Source organism: Mirounga angustirostris, unplaced genomic scaffold (genome assembly GCF_029215605.1).
Source record: "Mirounga angustirostris isolate CCGP_5_RB_7025 unplaced genomic scaffold, mMirAng1.0.hap1 SCAF_5, whole genome shotgun sequence".
NCBI lineage: Eukaryota > Metazoa > Chordata > Mammalia > Carnivora > Phocidae > Mirounga > Mirounga angustirostris.
In genome coordinates, this window is record NW_026991713.1 from 170,600,846 (window position 1) to 170,619,847 (window position 19,002).

General features: G+C 50.0%; 1 protein-coding gene and 1 long non-coding RNA gene across 2 annotated transcripts; one reads left to right on the forward strand and one right to left on the reverse strand.

Annotated features, from left to right (window-relative positions):
* Nucleotides 1-887: 887 nt before the first annotated feature.
* On the reverse strand, nucleotides 888-12,313 carry LOC135364582 (uncharacterized). The gene is made up of 3 exons (XR_010411983.1): nucleotides 12,175-12,313; nucleotides 8,205-8,332; nucleotides 888-1,846 (listed from the first exon to the last, which is right to left on the reverse strand). It is a non-coding gene; the product is annotated as an uncharacterized LOC135364582 (long non-coding RNA).
* Nucleotides 12,314-13,361: 1,048 nt separating this feature from the next.
* CLDN3 (claudin 3) lies at nucleotides 13,362-14,627 on the forward strand. The gene has a single exon (XM_045872058.3). It carries the CDS (start codon nucleotides 13,595-13,597, stop codon nucleotides 14,249-14,251), a length of 657 nt encoding a protein of 218 aa, XP_045728014.1. The 5' UTR covers nucleotides 13,362-13,594; the 3' UTR covers nucleotides 14,252-14,627.
* The last annotated feature ends 4,375 nt before the right edge of the window (nucleotides 14,628-19,002 follow it).

Below are 19,002 nucleotides of genomic sequence, written 5' to 3' on the forward strand. Positions count from 1 at the left end.
CTGCTTCTCCCTCTCCCACTCCCCCTGCTTGCGTTCCCTCTCTCGCTGTGTCTCTCTCTGACAAATAAATAAATAAAATCTTAAAAAAAAAAAAAAAAAAGAGCATCTTCAAAAAAACCTACAGCTAACATTCTACTCAATGGTGAAAGACTGGATGTTTCCACCCCAAGATCAGAACGAAACAAGAACGGCTGCTCTCACTACCCTTTTTCAGCTAATGACCAAAGCTGTAGCCAGAGCAGTAAGGCAAAAAAAGGAAATGCAAGGTGTACAGTTCAGAAAGGAAAGAATAAATCTATCCCTATTTACAGATGACATGATTGCCTATGTAGAAAATCCCAAGAAATCTACAAAAACATTCCTAGCATAAGTGAGTTTAACAAGGTCTCCGGATACGAGATAAATATATAAAAATAAAGCTTTTGCTCTTTGTTAAGAGGACAAAAAGACAAGCTAGAGCGGAAGCAACTGTTGTGTTAAAATTAATGAAGGGAAACCTCACTAAAACGGAGTCGGGAGGCCACCAGTAGGGGGAGTTCTCTCATGTCCTACCACTCATGGTCAATTGCAAACCCAACAGGAAGAAACTGCTTGCAAACTGATTCTACCTCACTAATCCAGCAGGAGGAGGAAAGGCTTTCCTGCGACCCGGCAACAGCCCAGCCAATGAGAGACTGTCACCTCTCAGCCAATGAGAAGCCACTAGACTCTGAGCTCCCAGTTTCCTCCAATGGACTTGTTTTTAACAGCCTTCTCAACACCCCCCCCACCATAAAAGAGCATTCCTCCCATGGACTTGCCATAGCTTGTTTGTCATAGGTTCTGATTCTCCTTTCTTCCCAGATAAATCATTTTTTGCTGGTAAAATAACTGGCAGTTTTGGGGCGCCTGGCTGGCTCAGTCGGTGAAGCCTGCAACTCTTCACCTCCCGGTGGCGAGTTCAAGCCCCACACTGGGCAAGGAGCCTAGTTAAAAAATAATAAGTAACTGGCAGTTTTATTTTTTAAGGTTAACAGTTGCAGATCACATATTCAACAAAGGATTACTATGTAAGATATATAAAGAACTCTTAAAACACAAGAGCTAAAAAAAAAGCAAGCAATCCAATTATAACATGAGCAAAAGCTACAAAGAGACATTTCGATAAAGGAGATACACAGATGGCAAATAAGCACATGCAAAGATATCTAACATCATTAAGTCATTAATGAAATGCAAATTAAAACCATAGCAAAATACCAATATGCACCTATCAGAATGACATCAGTAAAATACAGGGACAGTACCAAATGCTGCTGAGGACGCAGAGAAACTGGATATCTCACACACTGCTGATGGAAATAACAAATGGTACAGCCACTCAAGAAAGCAGTTTGGCCGTTTCTTTAAAAGTTGAACATACAACTACCATACAACCCTGAAATTGCATCTGTAGGCATTTATCCCATAGAAATGAAGACATGTTCGCACAAAAACCTGTACATAAGTGTTTTTCAACCGCTTTATTTATAATAGCCCAAACCAGAAATAATCCAGACGTCCTTCAAGCAGTAGATGGTTACACAAAAGATTTACATCCATACCAGACAATATCATTCAACAATAACAAGGGACAAACTATCAATACACACAACAACCTGGATGAAGAAGAATCATGCTGAGGGGCACCTGGGTGGCTCAGTTGGTTAACCGTCTGCCTTCAGCTCAGGTCATGATCTCAGGGTCCTGGGATCAAGCCCCGCATGGGGCTCCCTGCCCGGTGGGGAGTCTGCTTCTCCCTCTCCCTCTGCTACTCCCCCTGCTGTGTGTTCTCTCTCTCTCTCTGTTGAATAAATAAATAAAACCTCTAAAAAAAAAAAAAAAAAAGAATCATGCTGAGTGGGGCGCCTGGGTGGCTCAGTTGGTTAAGCGACTGCCTTCGGCTCAGGTCATGATCCTGGAGTCCCTGGATCGAGTCTCGCATCGGGCTCCCTGCTCGGCAGGGAGCCTGCTTCTCCCTCTGACCCTCCCCCCTCTCATGTGCCCTCTGTCTCTCTCATTCTCTCTGTCTCAAATAAATAAATAAAATCTTTAAAAAAAAAAAAAAAGAATCATGCTGAGTGACCAAAACCAACAGCAAAAGTTACAGTACATACTGTGTGATTCCATTTACATAACATTCTTTTTTTATTTTTATTTATTTATTTTGTAAAGATTTTATTTATTTATTTGAGAGAGAGAGAATGAGAGAGAGCACATGAGAGGGGGGAGGGTCAGAGGGAGAAGCAGGCTCCCTGCCGAGCAGGGAGCCCGATGCGGGACTCGATCCAGGGACTCCAGGATCATGACCTGAGCCGAAGGCAGTTGCTTAACCAACTGAGCCACCCAGGCGCCCCATAACATTCTTTTTTTAAAGTTTTACTTATTTGCATAATCTCTATGTCCAACATGGGGCTCGAACTCATGACCCCGAGATCAAGCGTCGCATGCTCCTCCGACTGAGCCAGCCAGGCGCCCCTATTTAACATTCTTGAAATGACAACAAATGAGTGATTGCCAGGGACAAGGAGGGGGTGTGGCGATTAAAGAGCAGATGAGGGACCCTTGCAGTTTGCAAATGCTCTTTGTCCTATCAATGTCAATATCCTGGTTGTGACATTGTACTATAATTTTACAAGATGTCATCACTGGGGGAAACCTGATAGAGAGTATGGAGAGCTCTGCATTGCTTTTTTTTTTTTTTATGTTATGTTAATCACCATACATTACATCATTAGTTTTTGATGTAGTGTTCCATGATTAATTATTTGCGTGTAACACCCAGTGCTCCATCTGCACTGCTTTTTACAACTGTATATGAATCTCTCTGTATTATTTTTTACAACTGTATGTGAATCTACAATGATCTCAAATTAAAAAGGTTAATTAAACAAAGAAAGAAAGATATTAGGTACCATCAGCAACTGGGGTGTGCATGCCCCACTTAGAAGCATTCTAACTCAGGCTTTAGAAAAACTTTGTGCTGGTCCAACAAGACCGCAGGCTGAATTCTGCCCCTGGGCTGCAGTTTGCAACCCTTGGCCAAGCACTGGGAACATAGATTAGCTCTGTGATCAAATGAAACTGATAACAAAGTTTAAAACACCCATTTAGCGATACGCATAATCGCTACTGTTTATTTCTCATCCTCACACATCCGGACACATCATACACAATACTGCACACCCACACACCCTCCACCACACTGACACCTAGACACTGCAGCCAAAGGGTGACACTTCCCGCAAGGACTCAGCAATTACAGTAGGCACAGGTGGGTCCCCCGTGTACCCTTGTTCCTGAGCTTCACATGGTTTGCCCCCAGCAAGGGCATCTGGGTCCCCAAACTCCTCAAGCCTCGGGCTCTTCCCCTCTGCCCCCACCTCTGCACACAGCTCTCACGGCTTCCCACGCTGGAGACTGTAAGAGTGTGGTCCCAGTGGAGACTGCCTCCTGAGGTGGGTAGAGGAAGGGCCAGAGCGTGCGGGGACTGGAAGAAACAGGAGGATGCCACAGGGGCCGCCATCGGGGGAAGCTGGCCCCAGGGCCCTGATGCCGACTCTAGGGGGTTGGACACTGGGCAGGAGATAAGGAACAGGCTAATCTAGCTGCAGGCACTCTTCTCTCCCTTCCTCTTTTCCCAGTGCTTTGCTTCTTGGAATCACACACACATACACACACACACACACCATTCTACCCAATCACACCTAGTGCCTCCAGCAGCAGCAGAGGGAGAAACAGGCTCCCCGCTGAGCAGGGAGCCCAATGCAGGGCTCGATCCCAGGATGCTGGGATCATGACCTGAGCCGAAGGCAGACGCTTAACTGACTGAGCCACCCAGGCGCCTCTGAATATTTTTTTTTAATGGAATCACAAAACGTGTCATGCTTTGTGACCGGCATTTTTAACTTACCATAATGTTGTCAAAGCTTATCCATGTATGGTTGCCTTATTCCTTTTTATGGCCAAGTAATATTCCACTGATAGACATACCACATTTGGTTAACCATTCACCAGCTCACACTCGAGATGTCTCTACTTTGGGGCTATTATGAATAATGCTGCTATGCACAGAACATTCGTGTGCAAGCTTTTGCATGAACTGATTTCTCCTTTCCCGTGAGTAAATACCTAGCAGTGGAATCGTGGGGCAAATAGTAACTCTACCTTTTGAGGAACTGCCAGACTGTTTTTCAAAAGCAGCCAAGACATTTTACATTCCCAGTAGCGTATGGGGGTCCCCATTTCTCCAGTTCCTTGGCACCATCTGTCCTTATCCATCTTTAAGATTCCATCCATCCCCGTGGGTATGAAGTGGTATCTCTTTGTGGTGGTTGTTTTTTTTTAAGATTTTATTTTTAAGGGGAGCCTGGGTGGCTCAGTTGGTTAAGCGACTGCCTTCGGCTCAGGTCATGATCCTGGAGTCCCAGGATCAAGTCCCGCATCGGGCTCCCAACTCAGCAGGGAGCCTGCTTCTCCCTCTTACCTTCCCCACTCTCATGCTTTCTCTCTCTCTCAAATAAGTAATCTCTACACCCAACGTGGGACTCAAACTCACAACTCTGAGATCAAGAGTCACAGGCTCCATGGACTGAGCCAGCCGGGTGCCCCATGTCTTTGTGGTTTTAATTTGCATTTGTCTAATGGCTAATGGCTTCGAACATCTCTTGATGTGCTTCTTGGCCATTCGTATGTCTCCTTTGTCTATTCTGAATGTCTATTCAGATCCTTTGGCCATTTTTTAAACTGGGTTATTTGTCTTTTTATTATTGGGTTATAAGAACCGTGGAAGATATTAAGCACAAAGTTGATTGGAGCTGTTTGCCCAGAGCCAAAGTCTTATTTGCAGAGTCGCTGAAGTTTGGCCCCTGGGCATGAAGCTTCCAGTCCAGCTGTCACATCTCCTCACAGGCCTGCCCAGCACACCCCCATCCCTCAGCCCCAGGAGCCAGGCACCTCTCCTTGCCCACCCGCCTAACCCAGGCAGCTCAGAACAAGCCCCTCCTCACAGCTGAGGAACTTGAGGCTCCGGAAGGAAAAGCACTTGCTCAAGGTCACATGGCTGGGGAGGGCAGCTGGGCTCACATTCGGGTCTGTCCAACTACACCCCACGCTCTCTCCACACATTCTCAGCACGTTGGCGTGTCCTGCCTGAGTTTTTTTTCTGGTTTACACTCACATTGCGTCCATTCTCATCCCAGCCCTGCAAGATGGGTCATGCGGACACTGTCTTCCTTGTTTTACAGAAGAGGAAGTTCAGGTAAGAGAGGTGACATGACTGTCCTCAGCCTCCCAGCTAGTGAGAGACAGAGCACACAGCCCTCCCCCAGGGCACCACCAGCCAGGGACCCAGGCTCTGGCCAAAAGCAACTGACCTCGGCGCCCCCCAAACCAGGCCATGCTGCCCAGGCCTCTTCTGGCCCAAAGCCACCCCCACGAACCAGGAAACTAGCAGCCAGCAGTCCACTGAAATGAACCCGGGCTACTCGAAACTCCTGTAGGGGCAGCCCCCACCCAGCACCAGCTGGGCCCTCTGGCCGGACACTCCCAGCCCTGCCTGGCCCAGCCCCAACAGGCCCAGCCCAAGAACTTTGCCCCTGCAAGAAGCAGGACCCTAGTTCTCATGGGCCTCTAGCCCTGTTTCCCTTACTCTTCTATCACCCCGGGGCCTGGGCACTTAAGGAAGAGGACACAGGCTGCATGCATGTGGTTTGAAAGATGTGAGCAAACCAGAAAAACCCTTAGGTCTCTCATCTCCCTTGGAGGTGCCCTTGGTTCCTACTAGATTACAAAGCTCCCTCCTGGCAAATAAAACTGGCAGAAATTCTTGCCCGTTTGGGGACATTCTGGATGCCCCAATGGAGCTGATATATGGGAGAAGAGAAAGAATGAAAAATAAATAAGAAAAATCGAGTATGGGGCACCTGGGTGGCTCAGTCGGTTCAGCATCCAAGTCTTGATTTCGGCTCAGGTCATGAACTCAGGATGGTGAGATCGAGCCCCACATCAGGCTCTGTGCCGGCGTGGAACCTGCTTGGGATTCTCTCTCTCTACCTCTCCCTCTGCCCCTCCCTCAAATAAATAAAAATAAATCTTTAAATAAATAAATAAATAAACCTCAAATTTCCTACGTTCCCTGGACCAAGGCTGGATTACCAGTCTTAAGTAAACGAGTTTCCTAAAGTGACTGAGCACCCCAGTAGTTTGCTGATGAATCTAACAGTTATTCAAACCTACCAACCTGGTTTCTCAGATTTATCTCAATCAGTCTGCATGCCTGTTGTTGAGGACCAGGCCAAGCACGGGATAAACGAACAGGAAAGTAACATCTTGAAAGGGATTTTAAGAAAGAAACCCCTAACTTTTGGCAAAACGTTAGAACACTCGCTGGAAATCCCCTCCGAGCAATTACAAGATTCCGTCTTGCACACAGAAATCTGATGAACCTGCTCATAACTATTACAGCCAAATTGTCCTTTAAGGACATTCTGGGGGGGGCGCCCGGGTGGCTCAGTCGTTAGGCGTCTGCCTTCGGCTCAGGTCATGATCCCAGGGTCCTGGGATCGAGCCCCACATCGGGCTCCCTGCTCCGCGGGAAGCCTGCTTCTCCCTCTCCCACTCCGCCTGCTGTGTTCCCTCTCTCTCTCTGTCAAATAAATAAATAAAATCTTAAAAAAAAAAAAAAGGATATTCTGGGGACACCTGGGGGGCTCAGTCGGTAAAGCGTCCGACTCTTGATTTCAGCTCATGTCCTGATCTCAGGGTTGTGAGTTCAAGCCCCATGTTGGGCTTAAAAAAAAATAGAAAAGAAAAAGAATATTCTGGTCTCCCTTTAGATATTAACACCACCCAGGAAAGTTAAGTCTATGTTTATTAACAGGCTGAACCAGGATCTTTCTCTTTCAATTAAAAGGACCAAGGTGGAATGGAAAACTGACCACTCCAGATTTTGACTGGCTTGCTCACATTCTAGATGAGTCCCCTAAAAGAAAGGCCACTAAAATTCTCAATTTTCAACTCTGGCAAATGAAGGCCCCCCCAAACCTTCTAGTTTCTATTACTATTGCAAAGAGCCAGGGCATTTTAAAAAAAAATTTTTAACATTGTTACAAATATAAGCACTCCAGTTGCCTTTAGCCCTCTGGTGGGTCTTTCCAATGTCCTCCCAGTTCCCAGGGTCAGGGCTTCCAGAAACTACAAGGGGCTCTTCCCAATCCTCGCTCTTAATCAGCTTGGAGAAACCCTCTCCAGACCGGGGATGAATCTGTCTCTGTCTTTATTGACACCAAGCTATACTCTCAGGGTTCAACTTCTCTGCTATAAAGCAACCCCTGTCTCAAAGTATTAAAATAATAAGGGTTCAAATAATAGGGGTTTCTAATAAACCTCAACAGGTTCCTGCCTCTGAACCTATCCCTCTTGTCCAGGCCCTTTAAGAGATATGCACCCTTTTCTCCTTACCTCCTCTGCCCGTATTCATTTACTGAGCCAAGACTTCTCAGAAAAGTATTGTGCCAGAATTTCTTTCTCCTAAAAGGGAGAAATAATTCCAGAAGTTGACAGCAAAATAAAATAAAACTGAAATAGCCAAACAGGAGAAATAAATGATCCTTTGGCGTGTTTTCTGTACTTTGTCTCTGATTGCACTGTAATTGAATCTGGGGACACTGATCATCTATTCCTACCAGATCAGCTACCATCTTCTTTATGGGCAAAATCCTCAACTGATATTGGCAGAAACACCATGCACCTGCCATCAAGATTCAAAGAAATCCCTCAAAACCTCTTCCCATAATTAATCAATACCCTCTACGTAAAGAGGACCTTCAAGGCATCAAGCCCATAATAGACAGTTACAAGGCTCAGGGCCTCATTATTCCCTACACAAGTCCCTGTGACACCCCTATTTTACCTGTAAGAAAACCCAACAGCCAAGGATGGAGATCTGTCCAGGACGTCTGAACAATAAATAACACTGTTATCCCTCAGCACCCTGATGTTCCTAACCCCAATGGGCTACTACCAACATCCATTCCCACTGAAAGCAAATTTTTCACTGTAATTGATCTATGCGGTCATTTTTAGTATTCCAGTTGATAAGGATAGCCAATACCTTTTTGCCTTTTCTTGGAAGAATGGAAATACGCCTGGACAGTAATGCCCCAGGATTTCACAGAGTACCTTACCTTAAAAGCTGATTTGGATGATAGAAAGTTTTCTGCGGGGACACCTGGCTGGCTCAGTCCATAGAGCATGCGTGCGGCTCTTGATCTTGAGGTCGCGAGTTCGAGCCCCATGTTGGTCTTGGAGATTACTTAAGGAAATAAACATAAATTAAAAATGAAAAAAAGAAAGTTTTCCGCAGACTCTACTTTGTGAAAATATGCAGATGCTCCCCTCCTCAAACCTCTTCACAGGAATACGGCACCCATCTGTTAAAACTTTTGGCCTTGAAGGGACATAAAGTCTCCAAAGAAAAACTACAGCTTGCACAAGTTTAGGGTAGATACTTAGGGCATCTGATTTTGGAATAAGGCTTACATACGGACCCAGATGAAACTGCTTAACATGACTGCTCATGACTCATGACTGCTTAACACTGACAGATGAAATTTTGACACCCATTGACAATTATAGGAAACTCCTCTAACCAATGCAGATTTTTCATGGTTTACTTATGGTTCTTCTTCTTTTTTTTTAGATTTTATTTATTTATTTCAGAGAGAGAGAGGGAGAGAGCACATGAGCAGAGAGTCAGAGGGAGAGGCAGACTCCCTGCCGAGCAGCGAGCCCAACACTGGCCTCGATCCCAGGACCCGGTGATTACGACCTGAGCCAAAGGCAGACGCTTGGGTGCCTGGGTGGCTCAGTTGGTTAAGTGACTGCCTTCGGCTCAGGTCATGATCCTGGAGTCCCTGGATCGAGTCCCGCATCGGGCTCCCTGCTCGGCGGGGGGTCTACTTCTCCCTCTGACCCTCCCCCCTCTCATGTACTCTCTCTCTCATTCTCTCTCTCTCAAATAAATAAATAAAATCTTTAAAAAAAAATTAAAAAAAAAAAGGCAGACGCTTAAACGACTGAGCCACCCAGGCGCCCCAGTTTACTGATGGTTTTTATTTACAACTGTCTACGGATTAAACAACTGGTCTATTGACAAAATGATAGCATTCATGAACCAACATTTGTAGAGAAAAGTTCCTAAGGCCACAAAAAGTGCCTACCTCATTTGTCCCACATGTTCAAAGGATAATCCAGGGAAACCCATTCATATAAATGGATTTCATATAGCTTCCCCATCTCATGGATAAATATGTTTTAGTCATGGTTTGTATGTTTTTTCACCGGACCAAAGCTTTCTTTCATAGACAAGCTAATGCTTCCTCTGTTGGAAAAGATTATCACAGGGTACCTGGCTGGAGACAATCAATGCCCTTAAGCAGCACACCTTACAACCTGGAGATCTCATCAGTTGGAAGAGACACTTCCAGAAAGACTCATCAAACTCGCTGGAAAGGCCCGTATCAGAAACTGCAAACCAACCCTGGGGCTGCCAGGGAATAGGCTCTTGGATTCCTGTGATGCATTAAAGAAAGCACCAGACCCTGGGGCAGCTGGGTGGCTCAGTCGGTTAAGTGTCTGACTCTTGATTTCAGCTCAGGTCATGATCTCAGGGTTGTGAGATCAGGCTCCACGCCCAGCGTGGAGTCTGGTTGTCCCTCTCCCTCCCCCCGCTTGCTCTCTCTCTCAAATAAATGGATAAAATCTTAGAAAGAAAGAAAGAAAGAGAGAGAGAGAGAGAGAAAGAAAGAAAGAAAGAAGAAAGAAAGGAAGGAAGGAAGGAAGGAAGGAAGGAAGGAAGGAAGGAAGGAAGAAAGAAAGAAAGAAAGAAGAAAGAAGAAAGAAAGAAGAAAGAAAGAAAGAAAGAAAGAAAGAAAGAAAGAAAGAAAGAAAGAAAGAAGAAAGAAGAAAGAAAGAAGAAAGAAAGAAAGAAAGAAAGAAAGAAAAAGGCACCAAATCCTGACAGGACCTACACACCATCTGGTGCCTTGAAAAGCAAAGATTGCCCAGAACTGAAACGAAGGGCATCTAACAAGACAACTTTTCCAGGATGTCCGGACCAAACCTGTATGCCTTTTTCTCTTTTCCATAGGACGAAAATGCCCTTTCTCTGCATTTCTCAAGCCTTTGCACAAGGGGGAAACCTCTTGTCTTGATTATGGCCTTTCCGAAACAGCTTCCTCATGATCCCGGAACAAAATAATTTTTCACTTGTTTTTTTCTGAAGGCTTAGATGGTTCAGAATTCATAAAAATCCTTCTTTCATCTAAACTATCAACTGACAAAAATTTTTAAAATTAAAAAACTATTTAAAATAATAATAATAATTTTTTAAAAATCAAAATAAAGAGGCACCTGAGTGGCTCAGTTGGTTAAGCGACTGCCTTCGGCTCAGGTCATGAGCCCAGGGCCTTGGGATCAAGCCCTGCATCGGGCTCCCTGCTCCTTGAGGAGCCTGCTTCTCCCTCTCCCTCTGCCTGCCGCTCCCCCTGCTTGGGCTCTCTCTCTGTGTCAAATAAATAAATAAAATCTTTAAAGAAAAATAAATAAATAAATAAAAATAAAAACCAACTATTAACTGATGATGGATTCTTATCCAAATCCATGGTCTCTGAACTTACAACTTTACAGACTGTTTTATTTAATAACATTTTTTTTCAACACAGTTCTTTTGAGATAACAATATTTATTTTTTTAATTTCTCTCTTTATTTTTTTAAAGACTTATTATTTATTTCGGGGGGAGGGGGCAGAGAGAGAGGGAGAAAGAGAATGTCCAGCAGACTCCCTGTTGAGCGGGGAGCCCCACTCGGGGCTTGATCTCATGACCCCGAGATCACTGCCTGAGCCAAAGTCAAGAATCAGAGGCTAACCTGCCTGAGCCACCCAGGCACTCCTCTTTTTTTTGTTTTTGTTTTTTTAAGATTTTATTTTTAATCACTGAACTCTACCTCTGAAATTAATAATACACTATATGTTAATTAATTGAATTTAAATAATTTTTTTTTAAGATTTTATTTTTAAACTCACCTCTACACCCAACATGGGGCTTGACCTCACAACCCTGAGATCAAGAGTCACATGCTCTTCTGACTGAGCCAGCCAGACACCCTGAGATAATATTTTTTAAAAAGTCTCTGAAGTGTTGCTACTCTGAAAGAGATCCGCTACTGCTTCATGTTGATACTTAAACTGTATCTTCCCAATGCACTTGATTGGTCGGTCCCTCGTGCAATATTTACTATTCTGCTTTTGTAGCTGCTTTAAGCAGGGACTTCCAGGAAGCATCCATGAGTCCAGGTTTGCCTTCATAGGGAGAAACTTTTCTTCCCTAAATTGGAGTAAGTGCCAATAAACATGTTCAGTCGGCTACCTTCAGTCCAAGGGTCCCGGTTTAGAACCAACATACAGTTTGAAATTGTCATGTTATTTTTGATTCTGTACTTGCCTATCAATCTTTCGTAAAAACAATGTACCCAATAAGGTGATGCTGGCTCAACACTTCAAGACGACCTCCGACGCTCATAACCTTGAGAAGATACAGACTTCAGATGGGAAGTACCTGAGAGTTCCCCCTCCTTACTCTCCTTGTTACTCAAATGTGGCCCTAAGTGGTTTCCAATTGCTATGCACTTTCCTTCCAGTGTGGTCCTTCCAGGCACTGAGGGACAAAACCACTCTATACAAAATACCTAACTCTTGATCAGCGATGCTTTCAAGGAAAGATCTTGATCTCAACGAAGGAAATGTGAAAATTAATGAAGGGAAACCTCACTGAAGCGGACCTGGGATGCTGGAAAAGGAGGCTGGTAGGGGAGCCTACTACTCCATGTCAATTACAGGAAGAATTGCCAATTATAGACCCCAACAGAAGAATCTCAACGGGACAGAATCATCAGTTATAGGTCCCCAAACGGAAAGATGTACATATGGCACCTTCTATAAGAAATCGACCACCTCTGCCACTCAGCTAATGAGAAAACCTCATTACCCTGAACTCTTACTTCTGGACTTTTGTTCAAAACAAGCCCCTCCCCCCCATTTCCTTCTTCTTCTTCTCCATAAAATAATGTTCCTCTCCTTTGTTTGTTGGACTTACCCACGGTTTTGCTGCAGCTTGCTCGTCCTGGGTTGTAATTCTCTGCTTTTCCCGGAATAAACCCATTTTTGCTGGTAAAATAACTGGCAGTTTTACTTTTCAGGTTAATAGGAGCAAGGGCTGGGCGCCTGGGTGGCTCAGTCGTTAAGCGTCTGCCTTCGGCTCAGGTCATGATCCCAGGGTCCTGGGATCGAGTCCCACATCGGGCTCCCTGCTCGGCGGGAAGCCTGCTTCTCCCTCTCCCGCTCCCCCTGCTTGTGTTCCTGCTCTCGCTATCTCTCTCTCTGTCAAATAAATAAATAAAATCTTAAAAAAAAAAAATAGGAGCAAGGGCTTTGCAAATAACATCTCTGACTTTCCACTTTCGCCTAGATCAAACCTTTCACCACCATTTCATTAAGGTGGGTCACGGCACTCACTCGGGCCCAGAGGTAGGGAGGACAAGGCTGTGCAGAAGGCGGGGAACCAATGAGGAGGAGGGACTTCTGGAAGGGGAGAGCAGCTCTGCTAGAAGGTATCCAGGATCACTGGAGGAGTAAGAGCTAAGGGACCTGCAGTGGGGCTGGAAGTGAATTTGAGTTCAGCAACTGCTTTGGGGCATCTTCTCGGTGCCTTTGGTGGGGAGAGGCGGGTTCCTGGCTTCTGAGCGCAGACCTCCAGGGCCTGGATCAAGCCCGGATTGTGCGCCAGCCAGGGCCGGAGGGGCCGAGGAGCAGGTGAGCAGCTCCCGGGGCAGCCGCCCTCTCCGGAGAACAGCCCCGGTCACGCCCACACTGGGTCCTTCCAGGCCCCATGGATCCCGGCCAGCTGGCAGAGACCCCCTTCCCCACGCCGCCTGTGCCAATGGCGCCAAAAATGTGGGGAGGTCGCGGAGTGTCAAGCAGATCGTGATTTGTACCGCAGCCCCTGCCAACCCCGGAGACTTAGCTTGGGAACCGGCGGGAACGAGGAGCGAGGGGCGGGGTGGCAGGCCTCGGCCCCGCCCTCCCTTGGCACCCCACCCCCCCACCCCCCACCCCGAGTTTGCGCCACTCCCGGCAAAGTCCTCCCTCCCCCGGCGCTCGGTGAAGGTGGGAAGCGGGGCCACGTCACTGTCCCCAGGCCGGGGGAACCGCGGCTCCGCCCCTCCCCCCCCCCCCCCCCCCCCCCGCCAGAGCGCTGGGCACGGATCTAAGACTCACCGGCCCCGGTCCAGGGCCAGCCCAGTCGCCGCCGCCCGCGCACAAAGCCACAGGCAGGTGCAGGCGCTGCCGAGGCGCGAGCGGGCAGAGCCGAGCCGTTAGCGCGCGCCGTCCGTGCGTCCGTCCGCTGAGGCATCCGTCCGTCGGCGCGCCCGGCTCCCGCCCAGGCCCAGCGGCCGCGGCCCCTCGTCGTCCCGCACCCTGAGCCGCCCGGCGGAGCCGGCTTTGGCGCGGCAGCCATGTCCATGGGCCTGGAGATCGCCGGCACCTCGCTGGCCGTGCTGGGCTGGCTGAGCACCATCGTGTGCTGCGCGCTGCCCATGTGGCGCGTGACGGCCTTCATCGGCAGCAGCATCATCACGGCGCAGATCACCTGGGAGGGCCTGTGGATGAACTGCGTGGTGCAGAGCACCGGCCAGATGCAGTGCAAGGTGTACGACTCGCTGCTGGCGCTGCCGCAGGACCTGCAGGCGGCCCGCGCCCTCATCGTCGTGTCCATCCTGCTGGCCGCCTTCGGGCTCCTCGTGGCGCTGGTGGGCGCCCAGTGCACCAACTGCGTGCAGGACGACACGGCCAAGGCCAAGATCACCATCGTGGCGGGAGTGCTCTTCCTGCTGGCCGCCGTGCTCACCCTGGTGCCCGTGTCCTGGTCGGCCAACACCATCATCCGGGACTTCTACAACCCGCTCGTGCCCGACGCGCAGAAGCGCGAGATGGGCGCCGGCCTGTACGTGGGCTGGGCGGCCGCGGCGCTGCAGCTGCTCGGGGGCGCGCTGCTCTGTTGCTCCTGCCCGCCGCGCGAGAAGAAGTACGCGCCCGCCAAGATCGTCTACTCGGCGCCGCGCTCCGCCGGCCCGGGCACCAGCACAGCCTACGACCGCAAGGACTACGTCTGAGGGGCAGCCGCGGGGACAGCCCGGCACCCCTCGGGCTGGAGCGCCCACCAGTCCGGCGTGCGGCCTCCCATCGGAGACCAGCCCACCCCGCACGCTGGGAGCTCGCGCACTGGACTGGGAGGGACCAGCCCGGCGGCCCCCTCCGCAGCTGCACGCCCCCCGCTGCCCCCCAGCCCCCGGGCCGGCGAGCGGGAGCGCGGCGCGGGGGACCAGCCCGCACGGACAGTGAAACCTGGCTCCTCCGGAGCGCGCGGCTGCGGTGGCCGCCGCTGCTTGCCAGCCCCGTCGGGCCGCGGCCCCGAAGCCCGCGTTGGGCAGGGACCCGCAGTCTTGAAAAGGGCCAGTTGATGTTTTTCAATAAAAGCCTTTCGTTTTGCATTTGCGGGCGCCTCCTTGTCCTGAGAGCCGACGCGCCTACGCCTCCCTGCAGAACACCCACCCCCGCCCCCCTCCCCCCTACCGCGCCGGCGTTGGCCTTGGCTGGATTCTGCTCTACCGCTGCTCGCTGCCCGGAATGAAGCTTAGAGAGGGTAGAGGTTGGGTAACCGAGAAAAGTGGGGCTGGAAGCTGGGCTGGGCGCGCCCTAGGTGGCCATTTGGCCTACTCCCTGCGGATTCAGATGTTGAAGGCCCCCTCTGGAGAGGCGGGTATGGGCAGTAACAGCCTGCTGGGTGGACAGAGAGGCGTGGGGGAGGTGGGAGAAGGGTGGGGGGGGGCTCTTCTCTAGTCTGTGCTATCCGGGTATTGTACTCCTAGTCCTCCCCGGTATGGCTGCACAGCGAATCTTCCCTGTGCGTATGAAAGAGCGCATTCAGTGCCATGATTTCATATTGGGGAGAGGAGAACAAAAAGACCTATTGTTTTTGTAAAACAGCATCAAAAGTAAAGCTGGGCAGAATATTCTCACCTGGAGGAGAGATGAGAGAGGGGCCTCATTTTCTTCCCGGGGCCCCGAGCAGGAGAGAGAAATGACTCAGGACCTCTGGTGACACTCTAGGGCTTGAGTTTAACAAGCCTTGGAAGCACTTGTTTCTCGGAGAAAGCTCAGGAGGGTCAGGCAGCAGGAAAGGGGGCCTGTGCCCCAGACCAGGAAAGAGAGATCCCCCAAGGCTGGACAGATAGCTAGGTGCAAGAGAGAATGGGATGAGGCACAGGGGCCCGGAGGAGGCCAAGTCATGGAGTCTCATGTGTGAAATTATGAACTCTGTACCTTATTCCGGTGTTTTGGGAGTCAGGGAAGGACACACCTGGTCAGATTTATGCTCTAAAATAGTGTCTCCCACAGGGCGCCTGGGTGGCTCAGTTGGTTAAGCGACTGCCTTCGGCTCAGGTCATGATCCTGGAGTCCCGGGATCGAGTCCCGCATCGGGCTCCCTGCTCCGCGGGGAGTCTGCTTCTCCCTCTGACCCTCCTCCCTCTCATGCTCTCTCTCATTCTCTCTCTCTCAAATAAATAAATAAGTCTTTTTAAAAAATAAATAAATAAAATAAAATAAAATATTGTCTCCGGCAGTCCCCTGGGGAAGTAGGATTCAAGGAGGGAGATGAAGGTGGGGATACCATCTAAGAGGCTCCACCTCTCATCCCTGCTGAGATGGTGCAGCCAGAAAGAAGGCAGGGGCAGTGGACAACCCCCCCCTCCCCCCTCCGCACGGCCTGATGGGGGCTGGGAGGAAGCAAGAAGAGCAGGGCTTGAGAAGCATTTGGATATGTGGGGTGAGGGAGAGGGGAAAAAAATTAAGATAACGCCAATTTTCTGTCCTGGGTCACTGATGGGATGCTGGTGCCATTTACCAAAATAGGAGACCAGGTTACTGGGGCAAGACGATGGGTTCAGTTTGTTTTGTTGTTTTTTTTTAAAGGTTTTCTTATTTTTTTTTTTTTAGAGATTTTATTTATTTATTTGACAGAGACAGAGACAGTGAGAGCAGGAACACAAGCAGGGGGAGTGGGAGAGGGAGAAGCAGGCTTCCCGCTGAGCCGGGAGCCCGATGCGGGACTCGATCCCAGGACCCTGGGATCATGACCTGAGCCGAAGGCAGACGCTTAACCGACTGAGCCACCCAGGCGCCCGATGGGTTCAGTTTTGAGTACACAGTTTGGCAAGCCCCGGGGGAGCTCCAGGCAGAGACGTCCAGGACGCAGCAGGACATGTATAGAGACCTGGGACCCAGGAGTGGTAAATGTGGCTGTTGTTAGCACACGGGTGGCATCCGAAACCAGGGAAGTAGATGAGGTCAGTTTAGAAACCTAAGAGAAAAAAGGATCAAAAGAGGGCGTTGGCAAGGGTGTCCGAGGTTGCGGAAGTGGTCAGGCCAGACGAGGCCTAAGGAGTAGCCCGGGGATTCAAAGCAGCAAGGTGGTCCCTGGTGGCCTTGGCTAGAGGCGTGGCGGCAGACAGGCGAGTGGGAGATGAGAACTAAAATCAGAACATGTAGACCATGCATCCAAGAGCTTTGCCTATAAGGGGAGTTTCGGCCAAGTTAGCAAAATGACAGGGATCGAGGGTCAAAGGACAGGTATTTGGGCTTGGGAAGACTTGGGATTATTTCCAAATAGTTATTGTATCTCAAACTGCTTTGCCTGCAGCAAAGCTAAAGCGGAAGGTCCCAGTGGCCACCAGACTTTTCAGTAAAATGCTCCTCTCGGCTCCCCCAAAAGTCTCTAGTTAAAGAATACTGACATGCTGTCACCCTTTATGACCCAAGGAAGAAGAAGGAGGTTACAGCTTTCGGTCATTCTCTGTAAGATTCAAGGAAAGGACGAGGGGTTGGGATTGGGGTTGCAGTCGTGATTAGTCTTTGGGGAACCACTCTTCTAGCCTGGGGTGGGGTGTAGGAAAGGGGGAGAGTGACACTGAGTATGAAGGGGAGGGAATGAGTGATGGAGACGCCTCCTAGGGAGAGCTGGAGAGGGGGGGAGTGGGCTCAGAAAAGCGAAAGGACTCAGTGGGGGCCTCAGTGAGGGGAGGGGCCCAACGAGAGGGAGGGGGCTCAGTGAAGGGGAGGGGCTCAGTGGGGGAAGGGTCAGAGAGGGAGGAGGTTCAGCAATAGGAGGTGAGAGGGAGGGAACTGAGAGGAGAAGTTTCTCTGGGCCTGTCTGGGATGGAATTCGGGGCTAGGGGGGTCAGAAGGGCTAAGGGGATTGCATCTGCCTTAAACCTCCACAGTCTCTGGCTATGGGAGTGCCAGGGGGGTGTCAGATTGGGCCAAGTCAGAACTGAGAGGCACGGAGTGGCTTCTTTGTCCCAGAGAGCCCTGCAGGTGGGAGCAAGGTTATTCATTTACCACCAGCTTCCAGAAGGCAGCCTGAGCATAAGGCCTCCTGGCCACACTAGGACAGAGCTGCAGCCTGGGGCCCGCAGCCAGCCTGCCCACTGCAGCCCACCCCCAGGACCCCCCAGCCAGAGAAGGGAGACAGAGAAGGGAGAGAAGGGAGAGAAGGGAGACAGATCCTTGGGTGGGGGCCCTCAGCCCCTCCCCTGGCTCCCTGGTCTCTTCCCAAGCCTGGGCTCCCCTGGGACTTCCTGGGTGTAGTGAGGTATCCTTCCCCGTCCAACGCTCCCCCAACCACACACACACACACACACACACACACACACACACACACACCCTTGCCTGGCTTTGGGGTCTGTCCTAACTCAACCTGTTCTTATGCTTTGGGGAGTTTAGGGCCTAAAAGAGGTGGTGGCACTCACGGGGTACAGACCGGGGTACAGACCGCAAGCTGGGGGAGTCTCACAGGAGGGAGCCAGGAAAGCTTCTGCAGGCCAGAGGAGAGACTGGGAGTCAGTGGTTTCTAGATCCCATTCTTTTCCTGGGTGCCTCTGAGCACTTGCCTTCCCCTTCTGGATCTCTGTCTCCACCATTTCAACAAGGGGTTGAACCAGATGACCCATGAGGGATCCCTCTAATTTGCCTTTTCCACCCCCATGTTTATCCTTATCACCCCCTGCTGAAGAAAATTAGAACCAAACCGCCCAGGTGAGCAGGGCAGTTCACTCCTCTGAGCCTCTGAGCCTCGGCTTCCTCATCCACAAAATGGGTATGATAATAGCATCAGGCTGTGTGGAGGATTCGCTGAGCCATCCTCAGGGTCCTCACCCCATCACTGCACTATGTTGCTTTGTTTCTTGTCAGACCTCTCCAGCAGGAGGTCATCCCCCAAGGTCAGGGGAACAGTCCTGCGCTTCTGTCTGTCTGCAGCTCAGGCCAGCACCCATTTGTGGAAAGAAGGCCTGCCTGCCCAAGGCTAGGTACATGAGAGGACTTCAATTACCGTGAGTTGGTACTGTTAATGTTTTGGTTTCTAAAGCCAGGCAGGGGCCTGGAAACGTGAGGGCAATGGCTGGGTCGTGAGAAAGTTCTTGGCTTCTTCAAAATCCACAGCCCTGGACACCCGCTGCCAGGCCCTGGGGCTCTGTCTCACTCCACCTGCCACCGTTGTGCTGCAGGCTGCCCTGTTCTTGCCACACCTGTTTCCAGCATTTCCTCTCGCCGAGACCAAAAGCCAAGTGCTTTATCAAACAAACACAGCATTTATTGTCAGTCCCTCAAGGTCTGGGGCCGGCCTGGAAGAACAGACAGTACCTTCCTTCTCCCTCCCCTAGCAGGTCTCCAATAAAGGTCATCAGTGCCAAGACAAGTATGCTCTGCAGGGCAGGTGAAGAGAGCAAGCTCTGGTGCTGGCTGAGCGACCTTGGGCAAGTCACCGGCCACATCTCACTCTCATCTGCACAAGAGGTGATATGGT